Consider the following 27,498-nt stretch of genomic DNA (forward strand, 5'->3'; position numbering starts at 1 on the left):
TAAATGTGTGAATGTGGAAAAAGGGCAATATGTTGTTTTTCACAGGGACCACTCAGAAAGGGGAAAATACAGTATAATGAAACATTTACTCTCAGAAAACTGTACTATGTAATGTTTTATTTAGTGTTTCCATATTTTGAACACTTCATTTATGTTTAATATTGCGCTACAGTAGCTTGCAAATCATGAATAGTTGAATATTTATATGGTATATGGGTCATTTAATCTTGGGTTGTATATTTTTGCTATTCTAATGATCATGAGAACATTTTATATCTATCAAAAGTTATATATCGACCAAAATAATGATAGTTTTGTGTTTTCATAAGGTTTTCTTTTAGGTCACTAAATTAAAGATATATATATATTTTTTTTTACAGCTGCATTGGACCTTTTATCTCTATCAAATCATTTCTGGGTAACAATTAAGCACTGTGATTGTCTTCAATTAATATGGTCAAAAATAGCTTCTTAACAAAGAGCAATTTCTCAAGCAACAATTTTGCTATGACTGTCTGGGAGTGATCTGAGTGGAGACTGAAAACTAGCTTTTTTCAGAGCGGTTTGGAACTCTTTCTTATTGGTCAATTAACTAATTTACTGCATGGTGATGTCACCATGGAAAGGCCTAAGCTCCATCCCACCAAAATGTCAGGCGATCTTTTCAAACTGCTTTTATACTAAAAGGGTATTATCGTCATTTTCACAGTATTATTACAACCTCAGTGTGGAAATATATATATAAAACACAGGAAAATCACGTTTTTGACTGCAATGGGCCTTTAATTAAATATTCCGCTGCATGTCATCAAATCAGGATAAGGAGATCCTATAGGTACTTTACATTTTTGCTATACAGTTCACGGTAGCTAGCTGCATTTATGAGGCATAAATGCATCTTCTCCAGGAGCACCGTGCTTATACAAAAACACTTACATTTCTACTTTCTTTTTTTCGTTTATGTCACCTTTAAGTGAGGAATGAGAGGATGACATGTTTTCAGTCAGTATGTTATGAATGCACCCAGCGGACAAAACTGCTTGAAAAATTGTCATTACAACCAGAAACTATTTGAAATTAAGTTATGACATCTCAACCAGTTCGGCACATGGTGGTGGTTTTAACCCCACAGAGAGGCCTTTTTCTATTGGATGTTCCTCTTGAGCCTCCATAGGCTTCAGTCCCTGTCTCGCTATTGACTCTTCTTTCTCTGGATGTGTACTAGACTCGTTTTTACTGACTGTAACCGATGACGATGTGCAGTCGCTGTCCTTTATTTAAGCTTGACTTTATAACGTGTTCAACATATTGGCAATAAAGATCTCCTGTGATTACAGCTTCGTACTATGTTTTCACTTTCTGCTTTTTGTCCTACTGACTTGAGGCAAATAAGTTAACTACAGGTGCAGATGCTCCTTTTTATTATATCATAAATAGAAAGGACAAGAAGAAACTAAGGGAAGGAATGAAAGAAGAACACTTGTTGTATACAGTCACCTCAGACAATGATTCTCATACATGAAATGGCATCAGGTGAGCATCCTTAAAGCACAAGGAATATTCCACTCAAATACAATCTAACATGATTTCCCACTTACCTCAGTTGTCGTATTTCCCAAGGAAAGTAGAAAAATCATGTTTGGTTATATTTTGAATGGAACATCCTTTTAAACACAGAAATAAAAAACAATAGGTTTCATTTTGAGTGGAATATCCCTTTAATACATAAGTCATCAAATGGTACATAAATATCTAACTGGAGGGACTTTCACAAAGCAAAGGCCTGATAGTCAGTGCAAATAGAGTTAAAGGTAGAGTTAAAGTACTGAGTCTGTTCTTATGGGGCGACAGGCTTTTTTTCTGTTGACATCATGTTCTCCTGCTGTTGACATTGGCTTGCATGGGTAAACTAAAGTCATGCCACATGTTGGGCATCTGCAGCACCAGTTGCCAAGACGACCCTGGGAGACACGGGGTTAACAGAGTGCCAGGTCAGTGACATCATCAGTCCTTCCTAGCTTCTTCTCACAAACAGGGAGAATCTCAATCACATACTCCTCGTGTCCTCTCTCCTCACCTTCTCAAAACCCATTGGAGAAGGTCAGAGGAGAGAGACCTCTGGCTTCCTCATCCACTGGGCTTTGAGAAGAGGCGAGGAGAGAGGACACGAGGAGTATGCAATTGAGATTCTCCCATAGTTTTCTACATAGGACTTCTATTCTATTTCATCTCAAGGGCTGGATTCAATCCATATCACCGAAGTTCAGCGGCATAGCGCCCTTGAAATTTTAAAGGTAATTTCCCATTGAGCCGACATTTGCAGCGTTTACCGTGAATGCAGTCTCCACGAACGTGGGAACATTACCCTTTAAATGTCGATCGGGCTACAACGCGTAACGATACGGATTTAATCCAGCCCCAAGTCCCCTTGTATAGGCCTGGTCAAACTTTTCACAATCTAATGTATAATTGTAAAGGTAAAACAGTCATTGACAGACAGGTAGCCATCTTACCAGCTTCCATTCTAACCCAGCCAAGGAGACGGTCTGAGAAGGTGAAGGGGGCATGGTCCCAGAGGTCCAGCTCCAGAGTGCAGATCTGGAGGTCGTAAGGTGTGACCCTGCTGAAGAGCAGCTGGTGAGACCACTCTGGACTGGGCTTCTTCTTCAGGACAGGGGTCCTCTGGACCAGCTCCCTGGGCCCGGGGAGAGTCAAGCACCTAAAACACACAGAATATAAAGGTAAATGTATAGATGAAAACACACACACAAACATTTTGTTCTATCTTCGTGGGGACCTAAAATTGAATTCCATTCAAAATCCTATTTAACCTAACTCTAAACCTAGTTCCTAACCCTAAACCTAACCACTTACCCTAACCTTAATTCTAACCCTAATTGCAACCCTAATCCTAAACCTAACCCGTAAGCTTAAAATAGCTTGTTTCCTCATGGTGACGTGGGAAATATCCCAACGTCACCATGACTGTATAGTAGAACACACATAAATAGAAACAAAAATACACCAGAACACACATAACAATATCGCACCAAAGCAAACCCACACACTAATCATATATTTACCCTTTTACATAGGTGTTCTGACTGGTGTTTGCTTTAGTGGGCAGGTTTTTGGCACCAGTGACGAGAACAGTCAGTTGACCAACGTCATGTGGTCCAATATGAACCTCTGTGTGGAGAAAGAAGAGAAAACAAGGTCATTTCAATCCAACATAAGGGATCTTCTGACCCCTAGTGCTGTAAAACCACACTATAACCTGTACAGCGTCTAGTGTGTGAGGCAATGAATTGTAGAGAGCCAGCCTACCATCTGTATGGCAAACCCAGGACGGCTGGGACAAGGAGGTGAACTTCACTCTGACCAGCAGTTCTCCTGCTGTATCCTGCTCTACTGCACTCCTTTCTGGACTCTCAGGCTATAGAGAGAGAGAGAGCGAGCGAGAGATGAAACATACCAATTTTTTTTCCCCCTAACCAACACTGCTAACCATGTTTAAAGAAATGTATTTATAGAGATATCAAAGGGTATTTTGTGAACGTTGCTTAACGATCAGCAGTTATACCCTACCTTGGGACACAGGGGGTACCAGCTGGAGCCCTGGGTGGTGCTCTCCTCAAACATCCACCCCTCCAGCGGGACGAGAATCTCTCCCAGAAACACCTTCTTCTTCAGAGTCCCAGAGTGCCACACAGACACCTGCAGAGTACTCCTGGACAACAGGGGGCGCTCCATCTGGCACTGTGTATCAGGGAATACAATACATGGGTGGGTGAAACACAGGAGATTCCATAACAGTGCAGACTATTTAACTCGTTTTACTATATTTTATAGTGTGTCGTAATGAATATGACTGAGATTTTTCTCCTTACCTGTAAAACTTCATTATAAACGGGATCCGTTGTGTTCCTCTTGACCGTCGTCTTCAGTTTGGTGCTCTGAGACTTCTCCGGCAGTAGATAAACCTTTACATACCTGCCCATGATGGTGACATACAGTGCAGGATAAGGAGATCTAGTATGCTAATGGTTCACAGTACAACAGAGAGTAATAATCTGGTATCATAGACATACAATTACTAGAATGGGCCTCCCCATTCAAGTCAACATTCCATGATGGGTAGGCCTTCTATTTCTATCACAGGAGGTTGGTGGCACCTTAATTGGGGAGGACGGGCTCATGATAATGGGTGGAGCGGAATCAGTGGGATGGTATCAAATACATCAAACACATTGTTTTCATGTGTTTGATGCCATTCCATTCGCTCCGTTCCAGCCATTATTATGAGCCGTCCTCCTCTCACCAGCCTCCTGTGATTTCTAAGATCTAGTGTAATGAGTTATACTGCTTACGGATGACACTTCTTCCTCTTGATATCTCCGTAGGCCAAGTTTCTGCAGCCGTTGATTGTGATCTCCAGGCAGGAAGTGATGTCGTTGAAGGCGATGGCGAGCTCTAGCTCTCCCATCACACTGCTGATCTCCAAGAGATCACAGTCTGTACCAGTGCTGCTAGCACTACTACCCTGTAATACAGATCAAATGTCATATTGCAGCTTTAAAAATATGTCATGACAGCATATAGACAATGCAGGTCTATTCTGTAATTAAGCATGCAGATGTTTTGCATGCATTGCTTTCTCGCTTCTCCGCCAGCTTTGCAAGATATGAAAAAGACATGGCAACCACATAACAAACAGTAACAAAAATCTGTATCTGGTCAAATCAATTGTGAAGTCACGGGATGTTTTGCATAAGCTGCTGTTTCATCTTCATTTCTCTCTCTCTTCATCATCAGGCCACTCAACTCACCCTCTTTCCCCCTAAGTACTCTGAGCAGAGGGAAATGTCCTCATCTGCCCCTGATGAGGAACCGCTCTGGTCATCATTCCGGCTCTTCCTGAACAGGTTGGGAAGACTGGGGCCTTTGGTTAGCTGTGAGGAGAGAAGTTGTGTCTGTTGAAAATTGCACACTTTTTATTCATATTGTAGTGAATTCAGGGGTAGCGACACCAGGACTTGAACCCGGGTCCCTGGGTCTGTCAGTCCAATATCTGAGCCATTACACCAAGAGGCTTGAACCTCTTGACAAGGTCACAAGGTGTTGTTACATTTGCTGTGTTCCTAAAGTCTCTCCTGTCGGAAATAATCGTCAGTGTCATAATATTATCAATATCTCACTTGGATTTAAACATGGGGGGGCTCTTTGCTTTATGTGGTCTGTCTGAAATGAGAGTGTAATACTTTTACACACAGTTGAGGGGTTGATATTTATTTGGTTTCTCTTACATTGGTGGATTTGTTGATGTTTGTGTCAGAGAGGCTTTTCTGGACAGTCCTCTGTCCCTGGCTGTTGTCCACTGTAAGCAGATCCTGTTCCACTCGCACATCCTCCTGCGATCTGGAGAACCCTGCAACCCGAAAGGTTGGATGAATAACACACACAGACCTTCTCCATACATAATATAGCACTTCTGATGTGCTGCTTGTGAACAAGCCACACTATAGATATCATACCTTATCTCGTTGCCTAGGTGCAGTTTCCTTAGCACCATGACTAAGCATAAGGATAGCTTATCAACGACTTGATAACGCTCAGATTAAATGTGTCGCTGTTTTGCCACATCCTTCGTTGGATCCTATTTTTCTCACCAAGATGAACTTCAAATTACCTAACATATTCAAAGATAATTTACTCTTGTTCTGCCAGAGACCTTTCCTTTGTCAATACTGAAATGGATCAAAAGACTCACTTACTTCTCATGTGGCTGGTGAGGGAAATCATCAGATCCTCCATAGACTTGGTGAAGGGTTTTTTCAAGTCGTGATTCAGTCCCTAGAGATCATCAAATCACTAAATCATTGATAACACATTCGACAGACCAAATCAGAATTGTGGTTTATGAAACAAAACGGAATTTGGATATCTTCATTTGACCTCACCCATGATTTGCTGAAGGATAGCCCATCGTAATAGGGTGGAGGGGTTGGCGGCACGACTGCTATATGACTAGAAGATGAAACACACACAGATAATGCAATTTACAGTTATATGACACTGTATAATACTTCATTGTTTTAACCTGCCCCTATCCATACATTGTACTGTTTTGCCCACCAATTCCTAATGAAATTACATGTTTTTATCATTGATCATGTACACTGAGTGCACAAAACATTAAGAACACCTGCTCTTTCCATGACATAGACTGACCAGGTGAAAGCTATGATCCCTTGATGTCACTTGTTAAATACACTTCAGTGTAGGTGAAGGGGAGGAAACAGGTTTTAAGCCTTGAGACAATTGAGACGTGTATGTGTGCCATTCAGAGGGTGAATGGGCAAGACAAAAGATTGAAGTGCCTTTGAACGGGATATGGTAGTAGGAGCCAGGCGCACCGGTTTGTGTCAAGAACGGCAACGCTGCTGGGTTTTTCACACTCAACAGTTTCCCGTGTGTATCAATAATGGTCCACCACCCAAAGGACATCCAGCCAACTTGGGGAACCAATGTTGTCAACATGGGCCAGCATCTCTGTGGAACGCTTTCGACACCTTGTAGAATCCATGCCCTGACGAATTGAGGCTGTTCTGAGGGCAAAAGGGGAGGGTGTTCCTAATGTTTGGTATACTCAGTATACATGCCTGCATCTATCTGTGTCTATATCTCTTCCAGACACTATGGTCACATAATACAGCAGCATAGAATAAATGTGAATGAGAATAAATGAAGACCGCTCATCGACTTACCTCAACCTCTGGTAGGACTTCAGTAGTTTCTCCCCAATAGTCTCATGCATTTCTGTAAAGTAGAAGAATATTGCTATAGCTTCCAATACTAGTCCACACAGGGCCGTTTCTATCATTTTGGTTGCCCTAAGCAACATTTGAAGCTTGTCCTGCAATTCTACACGTTTTGCCATGGGGCGTAGAGAAACTGTTGCAGTTTTAGATAACATTTTCTGCAATTCTACATATTTTGCCATGGGGCAGAGAGAACATTTAGCAGTTTTAAAACAAATGTCATGTTGCCGCGGGGCCCTAAGCAGCCACTTACAGTGCCTTCAGAAAGTATTCACACCCATTGAATCTTTCCACATTTTGTTGTGTTACAAAGTGGGATTAAAATTGTTTTGTCATTTATTGTCAATTGTTTTAACAACAAAAGAATGTATGAAAATAAAACACTAATATATTGATTAGATAAGTATTCAACCCCCTGAGCCAGTACGTGTTAGAATCAGCTTTGGCAGCGATTACAGCTGTGAGTCTTTCTGGATTGTGCAACATTTGCCCATTATTCTTTACAAAATTCTTCAAACTGTCAAATTGGTTGTTGATCATTGCTAGATAATCATTTTCAAGTCTTGTCATAGATTTTCAAGCAGATTTAAGTCAAAACTGTAACTTGGCCACTCAATAACATTCACTGTCAACTTGGTAAGCAACTCCAGTGTAGATTTGGCCTTGTGCTTTAAGTTATTGTCCTGCTGAAAGGTGAATTAATCGCCCAGCGTCTGGTGGAAAGCTGACTGAACCTGGTTTTCCTCTAGGATTTTACCTGTGCTTAGCTCCATTCCATTAATTTTTTATCCTGAAAAACTCCCCAATCCTTAACGATTACAAGCATACCCATAACATGATGCAGCCACAACCATGATTTGATTTATTGGATCCCCATTAGCCGACGTCAATGGTGACAGCTAGTCTTACTGGGGTCCGACACATAAAAAATACATTACAGGCAAAATACTTTACAATTTACATGTAAAAACATTAATGTGTAGTGTGTGTGTGTGTGCATCTATCAGTTACACATACATGTCAGTACATACACACACGAAGTAGGTCACATGGGGCAGAGGCGTTGTGCCGTGAGGTGTTGCTTTATTCGTTTTTTAAACCAGGTTTGCTGTTCACTTGCACTATATAAGATGGAAGGGAGTTCCATGCACTCATGGCTCTGTATAATATTGTACGTTTCCTTGAATTTGTTCTGGACCTGGGGACTGTGAAAAGACCCCTGGTGGCATGTCTTGTGGGGTAAGTGTGTGTGGCAGTGCTGTGTGTAATAATAATAATAATAATAATATGCCATTTAGCAGACGCTTTTATCCAAAGCGACTTACAGTCGTGCGTGCATACATTTTTGTGTATGGGTGGTCCCGGGGATCGAACCCACTACCTTGGCGTTACAAGCGCCGTGCTCTACCAGCTGAGCTACAGAGGACCACATGTGTGTAAATTGACTATGCAAACAATTTGGAATTTCCAACACATTAATGTTTCTTATAAAAAAGAGAAGTGATGCAGTCAGTCTTTCCTCAACTCTCAGCCAAGAAAGACTGGCATGCATAGTATTAATATTAGCTCTCTGTTTACAATGAAGAGCAAGAAGTGCCGCTCTGTTCTGGGCCAGCTGCAGCTTAACTAGGTCTTTCCTTGCAGCACTCGACCACACGACTTGACAATAATCAAGATAAGACAAAACTAGAGCCTGCAGGACTTGATTTTGGAGTGTGGTGTCAAAAAATCAGAGCATATTTTTATTAAGGACAGACCTCTCCCAATCTTTACAACCATTGAATCTATATGTTTTGACCATGACAGTTTACAATCTAAGGTAACACCAAGTAATTTAGTCTCCTCAACTTGTTCAACTGCCACACCATTCATTAACAGATTCAGATGAGGTCTAGAACTTAGGGAATGGTTTGTACCTATTTCAACGCTCTTAGTTTTAGAGATGTTCAGGACCAGTTTATTACTGCCGACCCATTCCAAAAGGGTTTCAGTGACTTCATTAGCTGTGGTTGCTGATGCGTATATGGTTGAATCATCAGCATACATGGAGTCACATGCTTTGTTTAATGCCAGTGGTAGGTCATTGGTAAAAATAGAAAAGAGTAGGGGGCCTAGAGAGCTGCCCTGCGGTACATCACACTTTACATGTTTGACATTAGAGAAGCTTCCATTAAAGAAAACCCTCTGAGTTCTATTAGATAGATAGCTCTGAATCCACGATATGGCAGAGGTTGAAAAGCCATAACACATACGTTTTCTCAACAACAGGTTATGGTCAATAATATCAAAGGCTGCACTGAAATATAACAGTTCAGCTCCAACAAACTTCTTATCAATTTCTTTCAACCAATCATCAGTCATTTGTGTCATTGCAATACATGTTGTGTGCCCTTCTCCATAAGCATGCTGAAAGTGTTGGTAATTTGTTTACAGAGAAATAGCATTGTATTTTGTCAAACACAATTTTTTCCAACAGTTTGCTACGAGCTGGCAGCAAGCTGATAGATCTGCTGTTAGAACCAGTAAAGGCCGCCAGCGGAATGGCTTTAGCTTCCCTCCAGGCCTGAGGACAAAGACTTTCCTCTAGGCTCAGATTAAATATTTGATAGACAGGAGTGGCTACAGAGACAGCTACCATCCTCAGGAGCTTTCCATCTGAGTTGTCAATGCCTCTCCCACACTAACTTTACAAAACTCTAACTTACAATGCTTTTCTTTCATTATTCGTTTTTTTATGCATGAGTATGATTAGTTGTTGGCATTTCCTGCTGAAGTTTTCCCACTTTGCCCATGAAGTAATCATTAAAATAATTGGCAACATCAAATGGTTTTGTGATGAACACGCCACCAAAGTTTTTATCATTGATCTTGGCTTCATAATACAGTTTCTTCTACTTTTTGTTGAGTTTAGTCACAACATTTCTCAATTTGCAGTAAGTCAGCCAGTCAGATATGCAGCCAGACTTATTAGCCACTCATTTTGCCCCATTTCTTTCAACCATACAGTTTTTCAATTACTCATCAATCCATGGAGCCTTAACAGTTCTAACCGTGAGTTTCTTAACAGGTGCATGTTTATCAATAATTGTAAGAAGCAATTTCATAAAGTGCAGCTTCTGGATGCTCCTTAATAATCACATCAGACCAACACATATTTTTTAAATCATCCATAATAAAAGTCACAGCAAAATATTTTGTATGATCTCTAACACACTATTTTAGGCTCAGCTTTTGGAACGTTGGCTTTCCTGGATATAGCCACCATATTGTGATCACGGCATCCAATGGGTATGGTTACAGCTTTAGAACAGAGTTCTACAGTATTAGTAAAAATGTGATCAATACATGTGGATGATCTTGTTCTTGTAGTGTTTGTAAATACCCTGGTAGGTTGATTAATAACTTGAACCAGATTACAGCCACTGGTTACAGTGAGAAGCTTCCTCTTGAGCGGACAGCTTGATGAAAACCAGTCAATATTCAAGTCCCCAAGAAAGTAGACCTCTGTTTATATACGGCAACACTTCCCCCATAAGCATTCCTGTCTCTTCTACAGATGTTATCTCCTTGTATTGCTACTGCTGTATCATCAAATGAATTATCTAAGTGAGTCTCAGAAATGGCTAATATGTTAATGTTATCTGATGTTAGCAAATGATTGATTTCATGAACCTCCATCTCAATCTCCGGTGGTCCATCTTCAGTTTCTCCGAGATCATTTCCCTCACTTTGTCCTCAGACTCTGTCCAGGTCTCATGTGGAGATTCTGCAATTCTGTCCACAACAATGTCGTTCCGACTTGATTGTCCCTCGAGATAATCTGATTTCTCCATCATTGTTATTATGGATTCACATACAGAACTGATGTCCTCTCTCAATGACTTACAGATTGTTGTCATCTTGCCGTTCTTTTTAAACTCATTGAGCTCACCCTGGGAAAACTGCAAAATGTTCTTCAGGTCCTGGACCTCTTTGGTCATGTCGTCCATTCTTTTATTTGTTGACTCCACCAGTATTTGGACACAACACTTCAAGCTATTTTCTTGTTGTTGTAACAACTGCTTGTAGAACTATTTTTGTTAGTTTAAAAGATCCTTCACCTGTAATAGAGAGACACCACTGTCTTCAACGGTTCTCCCACCGGCTCTGGTCTTTGTCATGGTAGCAACGTAGGATACGCTGTTACTCCTCACAGTTCCAGACAGGGCAGGTCACAGAGAAGATTAGAAACAACAACAACAAACAGCAGGGATCTAGACAGCCACAAGCCCGGGACCATCCGCGGTCCCAGCCACAATGGCTAACCGCGTCGCGGGATGCGTTCAAGCCCTCAAGAAAACCACGCTAACTTGATAAGCAGCTAGCTAGCAGCTAGGCTAGCTGCTACACCAAGCAGCTCCTCAGATCCGGCCTTAGTCGGCAGGATCACTCGAGAGATAGTAGCAGTCCCAGCAACTGATGCCAACCGCTTCGTGGGATCCAAACTCAAAATGTAGCTAGCTAGTAACTAATCTTTTTCAATAGACTTTCAAAACAACAAACCAAGCTCTTACAGGTTACGCGTTCAACAGGAAGTTACGCGAGTGGGTGTGTCCCGCTCCATCCAAGTGATGCGAGTGGGTGTGTCCTGCTCCACCATGCTTGAAAATATGGAGAGTGCTACTCAGTTGTGTTGTATTGGATTTGCCCCAAACATAATTATTTGTGTTCAGGACAAAAAGTGTATTGCTTTGCCACATTTTCTGCATGTATTACTTTAGTGCCTTGTTGCAAACAGGATGCATGTTTTGGATTTTTTTTTCTTCTGTACAGGCTTCCTTCTTTTCACTCTGTCAATTAGGTTAGTAATGCGGACTAACTACAATGTTTTTGATCCATCCTCAATTTCCTCCCATCACAGTCATTAAACTCTGTAACTGTTTTAAAGTCACTCATGCTGAAATCCCTGAGCGGTTTCCGTTGCAGTGACTGGGTGTATTGATACACCATCCAAAGTGTAATTAATAACTTCATCATGTTCAAAGGGATATACTATGTCTGCTTTTCTGTTTTTACCCATCTACCAATAGATGCCCTTCTTTGCGAGGCATTGGAAAAACTCCCTGGTCTTTGTGGTTGAATCTTAGCCTGAAATTCTCTGCTCGACTAAGGGACCTTACAGATAATTGTACTTGTAGGGTACAGAGATGAGGTAGTCATTCAAAAATAAGTTTAAACACTATTGTTGCACACAGAGTGAGTCCATGCAACTTACACTGCTCAAAAAAATTAAGGCAACACTAAAATAACACATCCTAGATCTGAATGAATGAAATCATCTTATTAAATACTTTTTTCTTTACATAGTTGAATGTGCTGACAACAAAATCACACAAAAATTATCAATGGAAATCAAATTTATCAACCCATGGAGGTCTGGATTTGGAGTCACCCTCAAAATTAAAGTGGAAAACCACACTACAGGCTGATTCAACTTTGATGTAATGTCCTTAAAACAAGTCAAAATGAGGCTCAGTAATGTGTGTGGCCTCCACGTGCCTGTATGACCTGGGCATGCTCCTGATGAGGTGGCGGATGGTCTCCTGAGGGATCTCCTCCCAGACCTGGAATAAAGCATCCGCCAACTCCTGGACAGTCTGTGGTGCAACGTGGCGTTGGTGGATGGAGCGAGACATGATGTCCCAGATGTGCTCAATTGGATTCAGGTCTGGGGAACGGGTGGGCCAGTCCATAGCATCAATGCCTTCCTCTTGCAGGAACTGCTGACACACTCCAGCCACATGAGGTCTAGCATTGTCTTGCATTAGGAGGAACCCAGGGCCAACCGCACCAGCATATGGTCTCACAAGGGGTCTGAGGATCTCATCTCGGTACCTAAATGCAGTCAGGCTACATCTGGCGAGCACATGGAGGGCTGTGCGGCCCCATAAAGAAATGCCACCCCACACCATGACTGACCCACCGCCAAACCGGTCATGCTGGAGGATGTTGCAGGCAGCAGAACGTTCTCCATGGCGTCTCCAGACTCTGTCACGTCTGTCACATGTGCTCAGTGTGAACCTGCTTTCATCTGTGAAGAGCACAGGGCGCCAGTGGCGAATTTGCCAATCTTGGTGTTCTCTGGCAAATGCCAAACGTCCTGCACGGTGTTGGGCTGTAAGCACAACCCCCACCTGTGGACGTCGTGCCCTCATACCACCCTCATGGAGTCTGTTTCTGACCGTTTGAGCAGACACATGCACATTTGTGGCCTGCTGGAGGTCATTTTGCAGGGCTCTGGCAGTGCTCCTCCTTGCACAAAGGCGGAGGTAGCAGTCCTGCTGCTGGGTTGTTGCCCTCCTACGGCCTCCTCCACGTCTCCTGATGTACTGGCCTGTCTCCTGGTAGCGCCTCCATGCTCTGGACACTACGCTGACAGACACAGCAAACCTTCTTGCCACAGCTCGCATTGATGTGCCATCCTGGATGAGCTGCACTACCTGAGCCACTTGTGTGGGTTGTAGACTCCGTCTCATGCTACCACTAGAGTGAAAGCACCGCCAGCATTCAAAAGTGACCAAAACATCAGCCAGGAAGCATAGGAACAGAGAAGTGGTCTGTGGTCACCACCTGCAAAACCAGTCCTTTATTGGGGGTGTCTTGCTAATTGCCTATAATTTCCACCTGTTGTCTATTCCATTTGCACAACATCATGTGAAATGTATTGTCAATCAGTGTTGCTTCCTAAGTGGACAGTTTGATTTCACAGAAGTGTGATTGACTTGGAGTTACATTGTGTTGTTTAAGTGTTCCCTTAATTTTTTTGAGCTGTGTATTATGTGACTTAAGCAATTGTTTACTTTTATTTAGGCTTGCCATAACAAAGGGGTTGAATACTTATTGACTTAAGACAGCTCAGCTTTTTATTTTTCATTCATTAGTAAAAATCCTGAAAACCATAATTCCACTTTGATATTATGGGGAAGGCCAGTCACAAAAAATCTCAATTTAATAAATTTAAAATTCAGGCTGTAACACAACAAAATGTGGAAAATTTCTGAGGGTGTGAATACTTTTTGAAGGCACTGTATGTTTTTTATGCCTAGAAACGGCACTGAGTACACACACAATTGTATATTGCTGTTATGGACTTTCTCCCATTCTCCCGGGCAATGTTGTAGCAAACAGCAACAATGCATTATTTAGTCAAAGTCAGCTGATGTAGAAGATCACTAAGCAAACAACTGAAAATACATCTTCCCCTATGTATAGCTGTATTGTGGACTACAGGAAAAGGAGGACCAAGCATGCCCCCATTCTCATCGACGGGGCTGTAGTGGAGCAGGTTGAGAGCTTCAAGTTCCTTGGTGTCCACATCACCAACAAACTATCATGGTCCAAACACACCAAGACAGTCATGAACAGGGCACGACAAAGCCAATTCATCCTCAGGAGACTGAAAAGATTTGGCATGGGACCTCAGATCCTCAAAAAGTTATACTGCTGCACCATCGAGAGCATTCTTGAGGTAATCTGAAGAGATTTCACCCCATGCTTCCTGAAGCACCTCCCACGGTCAAGCTGCTCCCACAACAGCTCAATAGGGTTGAGATCCGGTGACAGTGCTGGCCACTCCATAATAGACAGAATACCAGCTAACTGCTTCTTCCCTAAATAGTTCTTGCATAGTTTGGAACTGTGCTTTGAGTCATTGTCCTGTTGTAGGAGGAAATTGGCTCCAATCAAGCGCCGTCCACAGGGTATGGCATGGCGTTGCAAAATGGAATGATAGCCTTCCTTCTTCATGATCCCTTTTACCCTGTACAAATCTCCCACTTTACAACCACCAAATCACCGCCAGACCATCACACTGCCTCCACCATGCTTGACAGATGGCATCAAGCACTCCTCCAGCATCTTTTCATTTAGTCTGCGTCTCACAAATGTTCTTCTTTGTGATCCGAACACCTCAAACTTTTATTCGTCTGTCCATAACACGTCTGTCCAGTGTCTGTGTTCTTTTGCCCATCTTAATCTTTTCTTTTAATTGGCCAGTCTAAGATATGGCTTTTTCTTTGCAACTCTGCCTAGAAGGTCAGCATCCCGGAGTCGCCTCTTCACTGTTGACGTTGAGACTGATGTTTTGCGGGTACTATTTAATGAAGCTGCCAGTTGAGGACCTGTGAGGTGTCTGTTTCTCAAACTAGACACTCTAATGTATTTGTCCTCTTGCTCAGTTGTGCACCGGGGCCTCCCACTCCTCTTTCTATTCTGGTTAGTGCCAGTTTGCGCTGTTCTGTGAATGGAGTCGTACACAGCGTTGTACAAGATCTTCAGTTTCTTGGCAATGTCTCGCATGGAATAGTCTTCATTTCTCAGAACAAGAATAGACTGACGAGTTTCAGAAGAATGTTTTTTGTTTCTGGCCATTTTGATTCTGTAATCGAACCCACAATTGCTGATGCTCCAGATACTCTACTAGTCTCAAGAAGGCCAGTTTTATTGCTTCTTTAATCAGCACAACAGTTTTCAGCTGTGCTAACATAATTGCAAAAGGGGTTTCTAATGATCAATTAGCCTTTTAAAATGATAAACTTGGATTAGCAAACACAACGTGCCATTGGAACACAGGACTGATGGTTGCTGATAATGGGCCTCTGTACGCCTATGTAGATATTCCATAAAAAATCAGCTGTTTCCAGCTACAATAGCCATTTATAACATTAACAATGTCTACACTGTATTTCTGATCAATTTGATGTTATTTTAATGGACAAAGAAATTGCTTTTCTTTCGAAAACAAGAACATTTCTAAGTGATCCCAAACTTTTGAACGGTAGTGTACATATTACCTCAATTACCTCGAATAACCCGTGCCCCCGCACATTGACTCTGTACCTGTACCCCCTGTATATAGCCTCACTGCTGTTATTTTACTGCTGCTCTTTAATTATTATAATTTTTTTATTTTATTTCTTTTTTACTTATTTCTTTTTTACTTAATACTTATTTTTCTTAAAACTGCATTGTTGGTTAAGGGCTTGTAAGTAAGCATTTCACTGTAAGGTCCACACCTATAGTATGCGGCGCATGTGACAAACACAATTTTATTTTATTTTTTTGTTGATATATAAGGCATGAATTATGTGAATTATGCATATTAATTATGAGTGAATGGGGCATGTGAGGAGTATAGGAAACAAACCTGCATCAGGTGGAAATTTCTTGGCCCTCTCTTCCACAAACCACTCCCCAGACCTGAACTTTACCTCCCTGAGAAGTGAATTTTAGATTAATTAACCTTTGTTTAGACTACAAAGGAAATACTGTACCTTTTGTCAGTTCATTTTCTCAACAAGTTAACACACCTTAATCATTGAATAAGGATTAGAGAATAACAACAATAAAAATATTACAGTCAATATTACAGTCAACCATGGTTATAGTGCTGAAAGTCTATGTTACGGCGCTGACATGACATCTATGTTATGGCACTGACATGCCTCCTACCTGTAGGCGTGGCAGACAGTGCACTTCCAGTCCAGCGTGGACACGCCCACGCGGCACTTGTTGCAGATGCGGTGACTGCAGCCTTGGCACACAGCGCCCGAGTTCCAGAACTTGCCCAGTGGCCTCTGACAACGGGCACACGTCCTCTCGCTGTATTGCCGGGCAAAACTCTTCGCACCTTTCCTCCGGATGTCCTGTAGCTCCATCTTCAGCCTCCTGTAAAAGCAGATGGTGGCAGATGGAGGAGGTACAGTAGCGATGGCAATGCTTTAACAACTGTACTTACAGTCCTCTTCACATCTGCATTTTCTGTACATTTTTGAAGTAGCTTTGTTGCATTCATTCAGATTGACTGCCTCATATAATTTCTGATCAACCGTAAAACAACAACTATGAATTATATTTTGAGGAACATCATCATTGTTGTCACAGACTCCACAGATCCTGAAAATCCCTCAAAGGGGAGTTGTTGTACAGTGTTCATGCAGTAAATGTGAAAAGCTTGGCTTAAGTAAAGTGAATAATATTGTTTACCTGATCCTGTCCTCCTCCATGTTGCGCAGAAGTTTGTCCCTCTGAAGAACCTCTAGAACCTTCTCTCGTTCCAGAGCCTTGAGCAGACTCAGATCCATCTTGAAAAATGGGAGTCTCTTTCTCTCTCTCACTTCCACTCTGTACTCTTCTTCTTCTTCTTCTTCCCAACTCTACCTCTCTAGTCTCTCCTTTTATCTCTCCTCCCTTTGTTCCACCTTCTGTTTCTTTATATTGGGTACCGGATGCTTCTACAAGCTGGACGAAGTCTTCACTTGTTACCAGACTGAGGGCAGAATGAAGGTCATGTTCATTTCACTGCACAGTTAAAGACATCCCATCTTCCCGTCACGATATTCACAGAAGCTCTCTCCGCTTCGCATCACAGACCTCAATATGGATTGGTCCTCGATGTTTCTGCTCCGGTGACCCGCCCCACCTCTTACGCTCTGCTCTCTAGCCACTCCATAATGTTGCATCCATCCAAAGAGTGACAGCCAGGGAGCGCAAACTTTGACCTATAGTCGCAGGGATCCTCTTCTCAAAGTCTGATGACTGATGTACACTTTGTTCACTAGGACAAGAAAAGAGCAACCAGTCAGCCAGTCATTGTAGCTCTCACAGTAACGGCCCACTCTCTAAGGCAGAACAGTGAAAGACCAACAGAATTACAATGCTATATAATATACTTTAGATGCTGTGCATAGAATGTGATACAGTATCAGAAACATTTGATAACCCATTGAACGTATCTCGCCCTTCCTCCCAACTCCTGTACTGCACACTTGCCCCTTAGCATTCATTCCCTACGACGTCAATGTCACAGTGCTTTGCTCAGAATAGTAAATCACATTTGGTCCGGCCACAGGCCCCACAACGCTCCTCTCACAGCAAGCAGCCTACCGCTGTTACAGTACTGTAGCAATGCTTCATTGAAGGCAGCACAAAGCAGGACCACACACGCACACACACACACGTCAACCAAATGCCAACCGCTGCATTATTAACGACCGATGCGTCCATTTTTCTTTTTTTCCTGCTTTCTCGGAGCGATTGTATTTTTGTTTGGAAGTGGGGATGTGAAGTATGGAGAGAAAGGGGGAAAGAGCCTTATCAGTGACTGGATGACACCCTGTGTTGGTAGATAAAGGTATCTGCCTTTATCCAGGGCAGCAGAGGGCCACTGTAAACAATCAGTGTCAAATGTGATTAGGGCCCCATGGGGAAGCAGCAGTATCTTTATGTCCCAAATGGCACCCTATTCCCTACATAGTTCACTACTTTTGACCAGAGCCATATGGGCCCTGGTCAAAAGAAGTGCACTACATAGGGAATAGAGTGCCATTTGGGAAGCTTTATCCTTATGTCTCAGAGAGGGAGTGGACAGGAGACACTGACTAGTTATCAGCGCTATATGCTTTTAAAGGGAGGCTGCGCTTTGTCCAGAAGTGGTCAAATAGGCCTTTAAAGACTGTAGCAGAGAGCGTGTAACAAACAAGAAAAAGCGTTGTTTTCTTCTATGAAATCATGTTTAATGATTTAGCATTATTTAAATGTTTCAAGAGTAATGGTATAATAATATAGTTATACTCCAGTTGTTACTATGCAAACATATCTCCCACATTGTTTCTATGAGGTGCAGGGGGTTGAAGATGGGTTTGTAACATTTTTATGAGGCATTTTCAAGAGCTGTTGTTCAAATGCTGTCTTTACTCAACGGTTCCCAAACTAGGGCTCGCCTGAAAATGGGGTAGCGGGAGAATGTAAAAAATTATAATAATAATATATAATAATATAATAATAATAATAATAAATTAATACAAATAATACAGTGCACTCGGAAAGTATTCAGACCCCTTGACTTTTTCCACATTTTGTTACATTACAGCCTTATTCTACAATTGATTAAATCGTTTTTTCCCTCATCAATCTACAAACAATACCCCATAATGACAAAGCAAAAACAGGTTTTTAGAATATCACATTTACATCAGTATTAAGACCCTTTACTCAGTACTTTATTGAAGCACCTTTTGCAGCGATTACAGATGGTACAACCTTGGCACACCTGATTTTGGGGAGTTTCTTCCATTCTTCTCTGCAGATCCTCTCAAGCTCTGTCAGGTTGGATGGGGAGCGTCGCTGCACAGCTATTTTCAGGTCTCTCCAGAGATGTTCGATCGGGTCACTCAAGGACATTTAGAGACTTGTCCTGAAGCCACTCATGCGTTGTCTTGGCTGTGTGCTTAGGGTCATTGTCCTGTTGGAAGGTGAACCTTAGCCCCAGTCTGAGGTCCTGAGCACTCTGAAGCAGGTTTTCATCAAGGATCTCGCTGCACTTTGCTCTGTTCATCTTTCCCTCGATCCTGACTGGTCTCCCAGTCCCTGCCGCTGAAAAACCTCCCAACAGCATGATGCTGCCACCACCATGCTTCAACCATAGGGATGGTATTGGCCAGGTGATGAGCAGTGCCTGGTTTCCTCCAGACGTGACATTTGGCATTCAGGCCAAAGAGTTAAATATTGGTTTCATCAGACCAGAGAATGTTGTGTCTCATGGTCTGAGAGTCCTTTAGGTGCCTTTTGGCAAACTCCAAGAGGGCTGTCATGTGCCTTTTACTGAGGAGTCGCTTCCGTCTGGCCACTCTACCATAAAGGCCTGATTGCTGGAGTGCTGCAGAGATTGTTGTCCTTCTGGAAGGTTCTCCCATCTCCACAGAGGAACTCTGGAGCTCTGTCAGAGTGACCATCGGGTTCTTGGTCACCTCCCTGACCGACCAAGGCCCTTCTCCCCCGATTGCTCAGTTTGGCCGGGCGGCCAGCTCTAGAGTCTTGGTGATTCCAAACTACTTCCATTTAAGAATGATGGAGGCCACTATGTTCTTGGGGACCTTCAATGCTGCAGAAATGTGTTGGTACCCTTCCCCAGATCTGTGCCTCGACACAATCCTATCTCGGAGCTCTACGAACAATTCTTTCGACCGCATGGCTTGGTTTTTGCTCTGACATGCACTGTCAACTGGTTGAGAGAATGCCAAGAGTGTGCAAAGCTGTCATCAAGGAAAAAGGGTGGCTACTTTGAAGAATTTCAAATATAAAATATATTTTGATTTGTTTAACACTTATTTGGTTACTACCTGATTCCATATGTGTTATTTCATAGTTTTGATTTCTTCACTATTATTCTACAATGTAGAAAATAGTAAAAATAAAGAAAAACCCTTGAATGAGAAGGTGTGTCCAAACTTTTGATTGGTACAGTATATACAGTGAGAGAAAAAAGTATTTGATCCCCTGCTGATTTTGTACGTTTGCCCACTGACAAAGAAATGATCAGTCTATAATTTGAATGGTAGGTTTATTTGAACAGTGAGAGAGAGAATAACAACAACAAAAATCCAGAAAAACGCATGTCAAAAATTTTATAAATTGATTTTCATTTTAATGAGGGAAATAAGTATTTGACCCCCTCTCAATCAGAAAGATTTCTGGCTCCCAGGTGTCTTTTATACAGGTAACGAGCTGAGATTAGGAGCACACTCTTAAAGGGAGTGCTCCTAATCTCAGTTTGTTACCTGTATAAAAGACACCTGTCCAAAGAAGCAATCAATCAATCAGATTCCAAACTCTCCACCATGGCCAAAACCAAAGAGCTCTCCAAGGATGTCAGGGACAAGATTGTAGACCTACACAAGGCTGGAATGGGCTACAAGACCATCGCCAAGCAGCTTGGTGAGAAGGTGACAACAGTTGGTGCGATTATTCGCAAATGGAAGAAACACAAAATAACTGTTAATCTCCCTCGGCCTGGGGCTCCATGCAAGATCTCACCTCGTGGAGTTGCAATAATCATGAGAACGGTGAGGAATCAGCCCAGAACTACACAGGAGGATCTTGTCAATGATCTCAAGGCAGCTGGGACCATAGTCACCAAGAAAACAATTGGTAACACACTACGCCGTGAAGGACTGAAATCCTGCAGCGCTCGCAAGGTCCCCCTGCTCAAGAAAGCACATATACAGGGCCGTCTGAAGTTTGCCAATTAACATCTGAATGATTCAGAGGAGAACTGGGTGAAAGTGTTGTGGTCAGATGAGACCAAAATCAAGCTCTTTTGGCATCAACTCAAGAACACCACCCCCACCGTCAAACATGGAGGTGGAAACATTATGCTTTGGGGGTGTTTTTCTGCTAAGAGGACAGGACAACATCACTGCATCAAAGGGACGATGGACGGGGCCATGTACCGTCAAATATTGGGTGAGAACCTCCTTCCCTCAGCCAGGGCATTGAAAATGGGTCGTGGATGGGTATTCCAGCGTGACAATGACCCAAAACACACGGCCAAGGCAACAAAGGAGTGGCTCAAGAAGAAGCACATTAAGGTCCTGGAGTGGCCTAGCCAGTCTCCAGACCTTAATCCCATAGAAAATCTGTGGAGGGAGCTGAAGGTTCGAGTTGCCAAACGTCAGCCTCGAAACCTTAATGACTTGGAGAAGATCTGCAAAGAGGAGTGGAACAAAATCCCTCCTGAGATGTGTGCAAACCTGGTGGCCAACTACAAGAAACATCTGACCTCTGTGATTACCAACAAGGGTTTTGCCACCAAGTATATAAGTCATGTTTTGCAGAGGGGTCAAATACTTATTTCCCTCATTAAAATGCAAATGAATATATAACATTTCTGACATGCGTTTTTCTGGATTTTTTTGTTGTTATTCTGTCTCTCACTGTTCAAATAAACCTACCATTACAATTATAGACTGATCATGTCTTTGTCAGTGGGAAAACGTACAAAATCAGCAGGGGATCAAATACTTTTTTCCCTCACTGTACACTACCGTTCAAAAGTTTGGGGTCACTTAGACATTTCCTTGTTTTCCATGAAAACATACATGAAATGAGTTTGAATAGGAAATATAGCAAAATGCATAGGAAATGTAGTCATTGACAAGGTTAGAAATAATGATTTTTAATTGAAATAATAATTGTGTCCTTCAAACTCTGCTTTCGTCAAAGAATCCTCCATTTGCAGCAATTACAGCCTTGCAGACCTTTGGCATTCTAGTTGTAAATTTGTTGTGGTAATCTGAAGAGATTTCACCCCATGCTTCCTGAAGCACCTCCCACAAGTTGGATTGGCTTGATGGGCACTTCTTACGTACCATACGATCAAGCTGCTCTCACAACAGCTCAATAGGGTTGAGATCCGGTGACAGTGCAGGCCACTCCATTATAGACAGAATACCAGCTGACTGCTTCTTCCCTAAATAGTTCTTGCATAGTTTGGAGCTGTGCTTTGGGTCATTGTCCTGTTGTAGGAGGAAATTGGCTCCAATCAAGCGCTGTCCACAGGGTATGGCATGGCTTTGCAAAATGGAGTGATATCCTTCCTACTTCAAGATCCCTTTTACCCTGTAGAAATCTCCCACTTTACCACCACCAAAGCACCCCCAGACCATGGCATCAAGCACTCCTCCAGAATCTTTTCATTTGGTCTGCGTCTCACAAATGTTCTTCATTGTGATCCGAACACCTCAAACTTTGATTCGTCTGTCCATAACACTTTTTTACAATCTTCCTCTGTCCAGTGTCTGCGTTCTTTTTCCCATCTTAATCTTTTATTTTTATTGGCCAGTCTGAGATATGGCTTTTTCTTTGCAACTCTGCCTAGAAGGTCAGCATCCCGGAGTCACCTCTTCACTGTTGACGTTGAGACTGGTGTTTTGCGGGTACTATTTAATGAAGCTGCCAGCTGAGGACCTATGAGGCATCTGTTTCTCAAACTAGACACTCTAATGTGTTTGTCTTCTTGCTCAGTTGTGCAACGAGGCCTCCCACTCCTCTTTCTATTCTGGTTAGAGCCAGTTTGCGCTGTTCTGTGAAGGGAGTAGTACACAGCGTTGTACGAGATATTCAGTTTCTTGGCAATTTCTCGCATGTAATAGCCTTCATTTCTCAGAACAAGAATAGACTGATGAGTTTCAGAAGAAAGTTATTTGTAATCGAACCTACAATTGCTGATGCTCCAGATACTCAACTAGTCTCAAGAAGGCCAGTTTTATTGCTTCTTTAATCAGCTTTCAGCTGTGCTAACATAATTGCAAAGGGGTTCTCTTATGATCAATTAGCCTTTTAAAATGATTAACTTGGATTAGCAAACACAATGTGCCATTGGAACACAGGACTGATGGTTGCTGATAATATGTAGATATTCCATAAAAAATCAGCCGTTTCCAGCTACAATAGCCATTTACAACATTAACAATGTCGACACTATATTTCTGATCAATTTGATGTTATTTTAATGGACAAAAAAATTGCTTTTCTTTCAAAAACAAGGACATTTCTAAGTGACTCCAAACTTTTGAACGGTAGTGTGTATATATATATATATTATATCATCTTTGTATCTCAGAATCATTGTAATGTGGTTAACCTTAAAAATCTAAATGAAAATTATTTTAATCTAAAAGATCAAATTCAACCAGAGCGCCCTTAGATCATGGGAAAAGGCTGCACTTGACCATTGCTCTTGAATCATTCCCACAGTGAATGGCTAGGCCTGCTACGTTATGAAACCACACACTATTGCAGACTTTGATATGACCTGCCGCAATTGAAATGTTGAAAACCAGGGGCACAACTTTCACTGGGGTCATGTCCCCCCCACATTCTGAAATTGTATTTTTGTCTCCTCAGTTTTAGCATTGGAATATGATACCAAACAAGGCAACGGCGTGCTTTAGGACCATGCGGACGTCTCCGAGTGGTCGGGTAGGCTGTTGTTTTTTATCCAGTCAGATAAACACTCCAAAGTTGTGCCCCTGGTAAAAACAATGTTTATGGAGGCAGAGGCACAGAACTCACATCAGTAATTTTGTCAGATAACACTGTTAAATTAAGAATTCATGTTATTGCTAGCAATCAAGAGGAAACTGACTGAACTACTCAAAAACTCCCCAGCTTATGCTCTCCAAATGGACGCACGCTTGTTAGCAAAGCTATGTGGAGATATGGGATCAGAGCATGACAATGTTCTATTTCACATCGATGCTTGGTGGTTATCGAGGGGGAGTGATGGAAAGATTTTTCGCATTGAGCGAGGAACTGTTGTCATTCACAATGGATGTTGTTGGGTTCTATTTTCTAATAATTGGATTGAAGTGATGAATAGCTTAGAAGGAATGCATTAATGAGGAGCATAGGTTTGAACTATACTGATATAAATTGTTTCACATAACAGGCTGTGATTCATGTGAGGAACGTTAGGGGCTAGGATGAGATAAAACTTGTATTTCTTATAGATAAGACTTGTATTTCTCACAGATACGAACACTGCTTCTTTGTGATCTGTGAACCTTCCTTGGACATAGGAATGGTGTCTAAGGGAGCTGGCTCTTCTCACTATGACAGGTTGTTATGATAAGGACTTATGCCTGGCAACAGCCAGTGCGTCAACGGATAGGCTGAGTAAGTCTAAACCACGCTCAAGTCTCTACTCTAATTGGCCAGCAGAGAGGTGGGAAACTCTCTCTGTCAGAGTATTTGAGCAACAATCTGAAACAATGGATTAGTTCTCTGGGGTGCCCTGCGAGGTATTTCAGAGAGCCCGTATATACGAAACATCATATTTACCATAGAAGGTTTTTGCATTAATTAAAATAACTAGTATATCTTAGAAGTCGTGTTGACCTCTTTTGTTCCTAATACCAGATTTGAATTGCCGCAACTTTGACAATGTAAAAAATAAATTTTAAAAATGACTTGTTTGACTTTCTGTGTAATGAAAAGAAAACAACAGAAAACAGCATCAGTAAGTGTCCCGCACAAGTGACGACTGCTCACCTCCAATGCTTGGAAGAGCACTTTGGCAACTACTTCCCAATCCATTTGACTGTGATCCTGGCTCAGTTGACATGCTGGTAAGTGAAATCGAACAGCTTATCGAGCTGTCATGTGACCAAATGCTGCAGACAACGAATTCTCGGGTCACTACGGAGGAGTTTTGGTTCCTGACTCAAAGGGAAACCCTGCTGTCTGCCACTGATCATTAAAGCTGAGTTCAAGACACCTGGGAAGTTGGAACTGGGTAGTCGGTACGACATGCATCAAGTACACCCATCTCATTGGTGGTGGTAAGGTAAGAGACATTATGTCAGACTAATTTGCAATTGACTGTCATAGCCCCACAATAAACGTATGTGATGGTGAGTTGAGAAGACAAGCAGAAGCACTGTTAGAATGTTTTTCAATTGACTGCCATAGACCCAAGTAAAAAGGTCAACATTGGTTGTTAATTACATCTTTTTTTTCACATGGTTGGGGTTGCGAGAATTTTCTGATATCAAAATGGGGTCGTGGGCAAAAAAAAGTTCGGAGCCCCTGCTTTAGTCTGACTTCAATGCCATTGGCAGTGCTACATTTGAGTGGCAAATGTCAGTCAGTTTCTGAGCAGTGCTGATGGTCATGTAAAACCGTTAAACTGTCATGGTGAAATGCACTCATTTCATGAATAGCAGCGCTAGTAGACCACCATGATTCAGCTTAGGTGTGGTTAAACGGGGATGATGACTTCCTAGAAGTGACAGTGACCCGATCGCAACCCACCACAGTAGTGACAGTAAGAGGACTCCTGACTGTGTGTGTGTGTGTGTGTGTGTGTGTGTGTGTGTGTGTGTCTGCTGTGAGAAATGCACTAAACTCACAAGGGGCCCTCTGACACATTTCCCAAGCAGATAGATGTTTCCTGGAAGCCCTGAGCTAGCTTGCTACTAACCAATACAGGCCCTACTCAACTCTGCCACAGAGATGTATATAGCAACAGGGGACTCCACGCTTTCTGCATCTTCACAGATACCAAATAAAGATCCTCGGAAATAGGTTGCATTTCTCACCCAGGGTTGGGGTCGATTCCATTTCAATTCAGTAATTTCCCAGTAGGGAAATGGAATTGACCCCAACACTGTTCCTCACACAAGAGGAGCTCCTAGCGCAGTATAGTCTGTCTCTGTCTGACCCTTAGTTAACCATTGCCTCGTCACTATTGAAAGCTCTCTGACTCAAAGTCTGAACCTATTGTCTGGTCACACAGTCCAAACACAGAGCTCTGTGACTGGTACTGCTAGTGTTTGGTCAGCTGAGAGGTTGTCCCTGCCAGCTTGCTGCTGCAGCGTCCTTTGTGAGCTTCACAGACAACCCCCGTATTTCCACATACCTTTACAATGATAAGTCGCTCTGGATAAGAGCGTCTGCTAAATGACGTAAATGTAAAAATGTAAATAACATTCACTCAATTCTCGTACGGGACTATGGCCATTGATCTCTATGTACGCTAGACAATGGAAACATCTGATACATGATAGTAACCTCCCATTCAATAAAATAGTCAATCCTTTCCCCATTGAAATGATTTGATCGCTGGCATGTTTAAAGTGTTTAGCAGGATATGGGACATATTTAATGGTATGGCTTTGACAACTCAAAGTGATAGCACAGATTAAACAAGCACAGAATAGAAAACTATGCATTGCTTTGCAGATTGAGAATAAAATAAATGTCAAACGCTTAATGCTCACAGTCATGAAGAAAAATCCTAAATCCTTGCCCTCTAGAGACTGTAGGTCATATACATCTTTACCATACTGCTGAACATTGCAATAACGAAATACACAGGAATGACAGTCAATAGGCCTATACTGTGGAAGCCACTGGAAGGACTGCTGACTCCTAATCATCATCCAGCAATGGCAGGTTTAAGCAGACCATCAAGCTGACAAGGCCTTGAGGAGTTCGCCTCAAGGAATACTCTAGTTTCTTATCTTATCCATAAAATGCCCTTATGGCAAACCAATCAAACAATGAAAATCAATGATGGCACTTACTGAAGAACAGTTACCAGATGCTTGAACCATGTGCTCCTAAAACAGCATCTCCCCCAGAAAGTTAAAGTCAGATGTAGACAGGGTCTTACCTCTTGGGCGGAGGCCTCAGTGCAGAGTTGTGCTTACGAGTGGTCACCCTGAGAGAGGCAGATTCTTATGAAGAGGCAATCAAGACAACACACTTCACATTCTGCTTCCTTCCTTCCTTCCTTCCTGCTGTCACATTACTGCAGCCTTAGAGAGCTGAGGTGAATGAGGTTTGTTGAAGTGGACTAGTGTGCAATTTCTTCTTCCTTTTGTTTTCTTTGTTGAGGGCCAGTTAAAAGGGGGCTGCTGTGTGTAACAGTGCCAGACATCTTTCTGTCAAATTACCCAGTGTTGTTGGAACCCCATTGTGAGATGTTTTGTTGTCTTGCTGTGTAAAACGAGGCTTTATGAGTCCCCAAGTTCGTTCCTGCCCATTCTTTGTAGGGAACTGTGACCTGTCAGTAATAGCTGTCATTACTGGCAGATGTGTAAGGAAAATTCAATCTTCATTGCCACTTAATTGGAAAATAATGGAGGTATTCAATGTTTTAGGTTAACCCATGACACAGTGCCCTTGAAAAGTAGTTGATATCTTCCAATTCTGAACGTCAGTAGAAGACCAACTAACAGTGGGAGCTTTATCCTAAGACAATGTTGCCCCCCAATGGAATGTTCGTTAACAACATTGGATTTTATGTACTGGATCTGGATGTCTTATTGTGTATGTATTTTTTTTTAGGGTCATG

At 42.2% G+C, this 27,498-nt stretch overlaps 1 protein-coding gene across 1 annotated transcript; it reads right to left on the reverse strand.

The window, feature by feature from the left end:
- Positions 1-706: 706 nt before the first annotated feature.
- Positions 707-27,497, reverse strand: LOC121549092 (synaptotagmin-like protein 3). The gene is made up of 16 exons (XM_041860927.2): positions 26,815-27,497; positions 16,845-17,415; positions 16,311-16,526; positions 16,006-16,073; positions 6,768-6,819; positions 5,961-6,027; positions 5,775-5,853; positions 5,307-5,428; positions 4,830-4,952; positions 4,371-4,543; positions 3,891-3,993; positions 3,589-3,759; positions 3,328-3,436; positions 3,084-3,189; positions 2,514-2,719; positions 707-1,961 (listed from the first exon to the last, which is right to left on the reverse strand). The coding sequence occupies exons 2-16, from the start codon at positions 16,940-16,942 to the stop codon at positions 1,870-1,872; spliced, it is 1,785 nt and encodes a 594-aa protein (XP_041716861.2). The 5' UTR covers positions 16,943-17,415; positions 26,815-27,497; the 3' UTR covers positions 707-1,869.
- Position 27,498: the final 1 nt, after the last annotated feature.

The sequence above is a fragment of the Coregonus clupeaformis genome, chromosome 33 (genome assembly GCF_020615455.1).
Source record: "Coregonus clupeaformis isolate EN_2021a chromosome 33, ASM2061545v1, whole genome shotgun sequence".
In the NCBI taxonomy this organism is placed as follows: Eukaryota; Metazoa; Chordata; class Actinopteri; order Salmoniformes; family Salmonidae; genus Coregonus; species Coregonus clupeaformis.

Excerpts from the sequence above, each read along its gene's own strand:
- LOC121549092 (XM_041860927.2), bottom strand. The coding sequence starts at position 16,942 with ATGGATCTGAGTCTGCTCAAGGCTCTGGAACGAGAGAAGGTTCTAGAG. Across the intron at positions 3,994-4,370 it reads AAGAGGAAGAAGTGTCATCC|GTATGTAAAGGTTTATCTAC; the intron begins GTAAGCAGTATA and ends CATCATGGGCAG. Across the intron at positions 3,760-3,890 it reads TTTATAATGAAGTTTTACAG|TGCCAGATGGAGCGCCCCCT; the intron begins GTAAGGAGAAAA and ends CCTGATACACAG.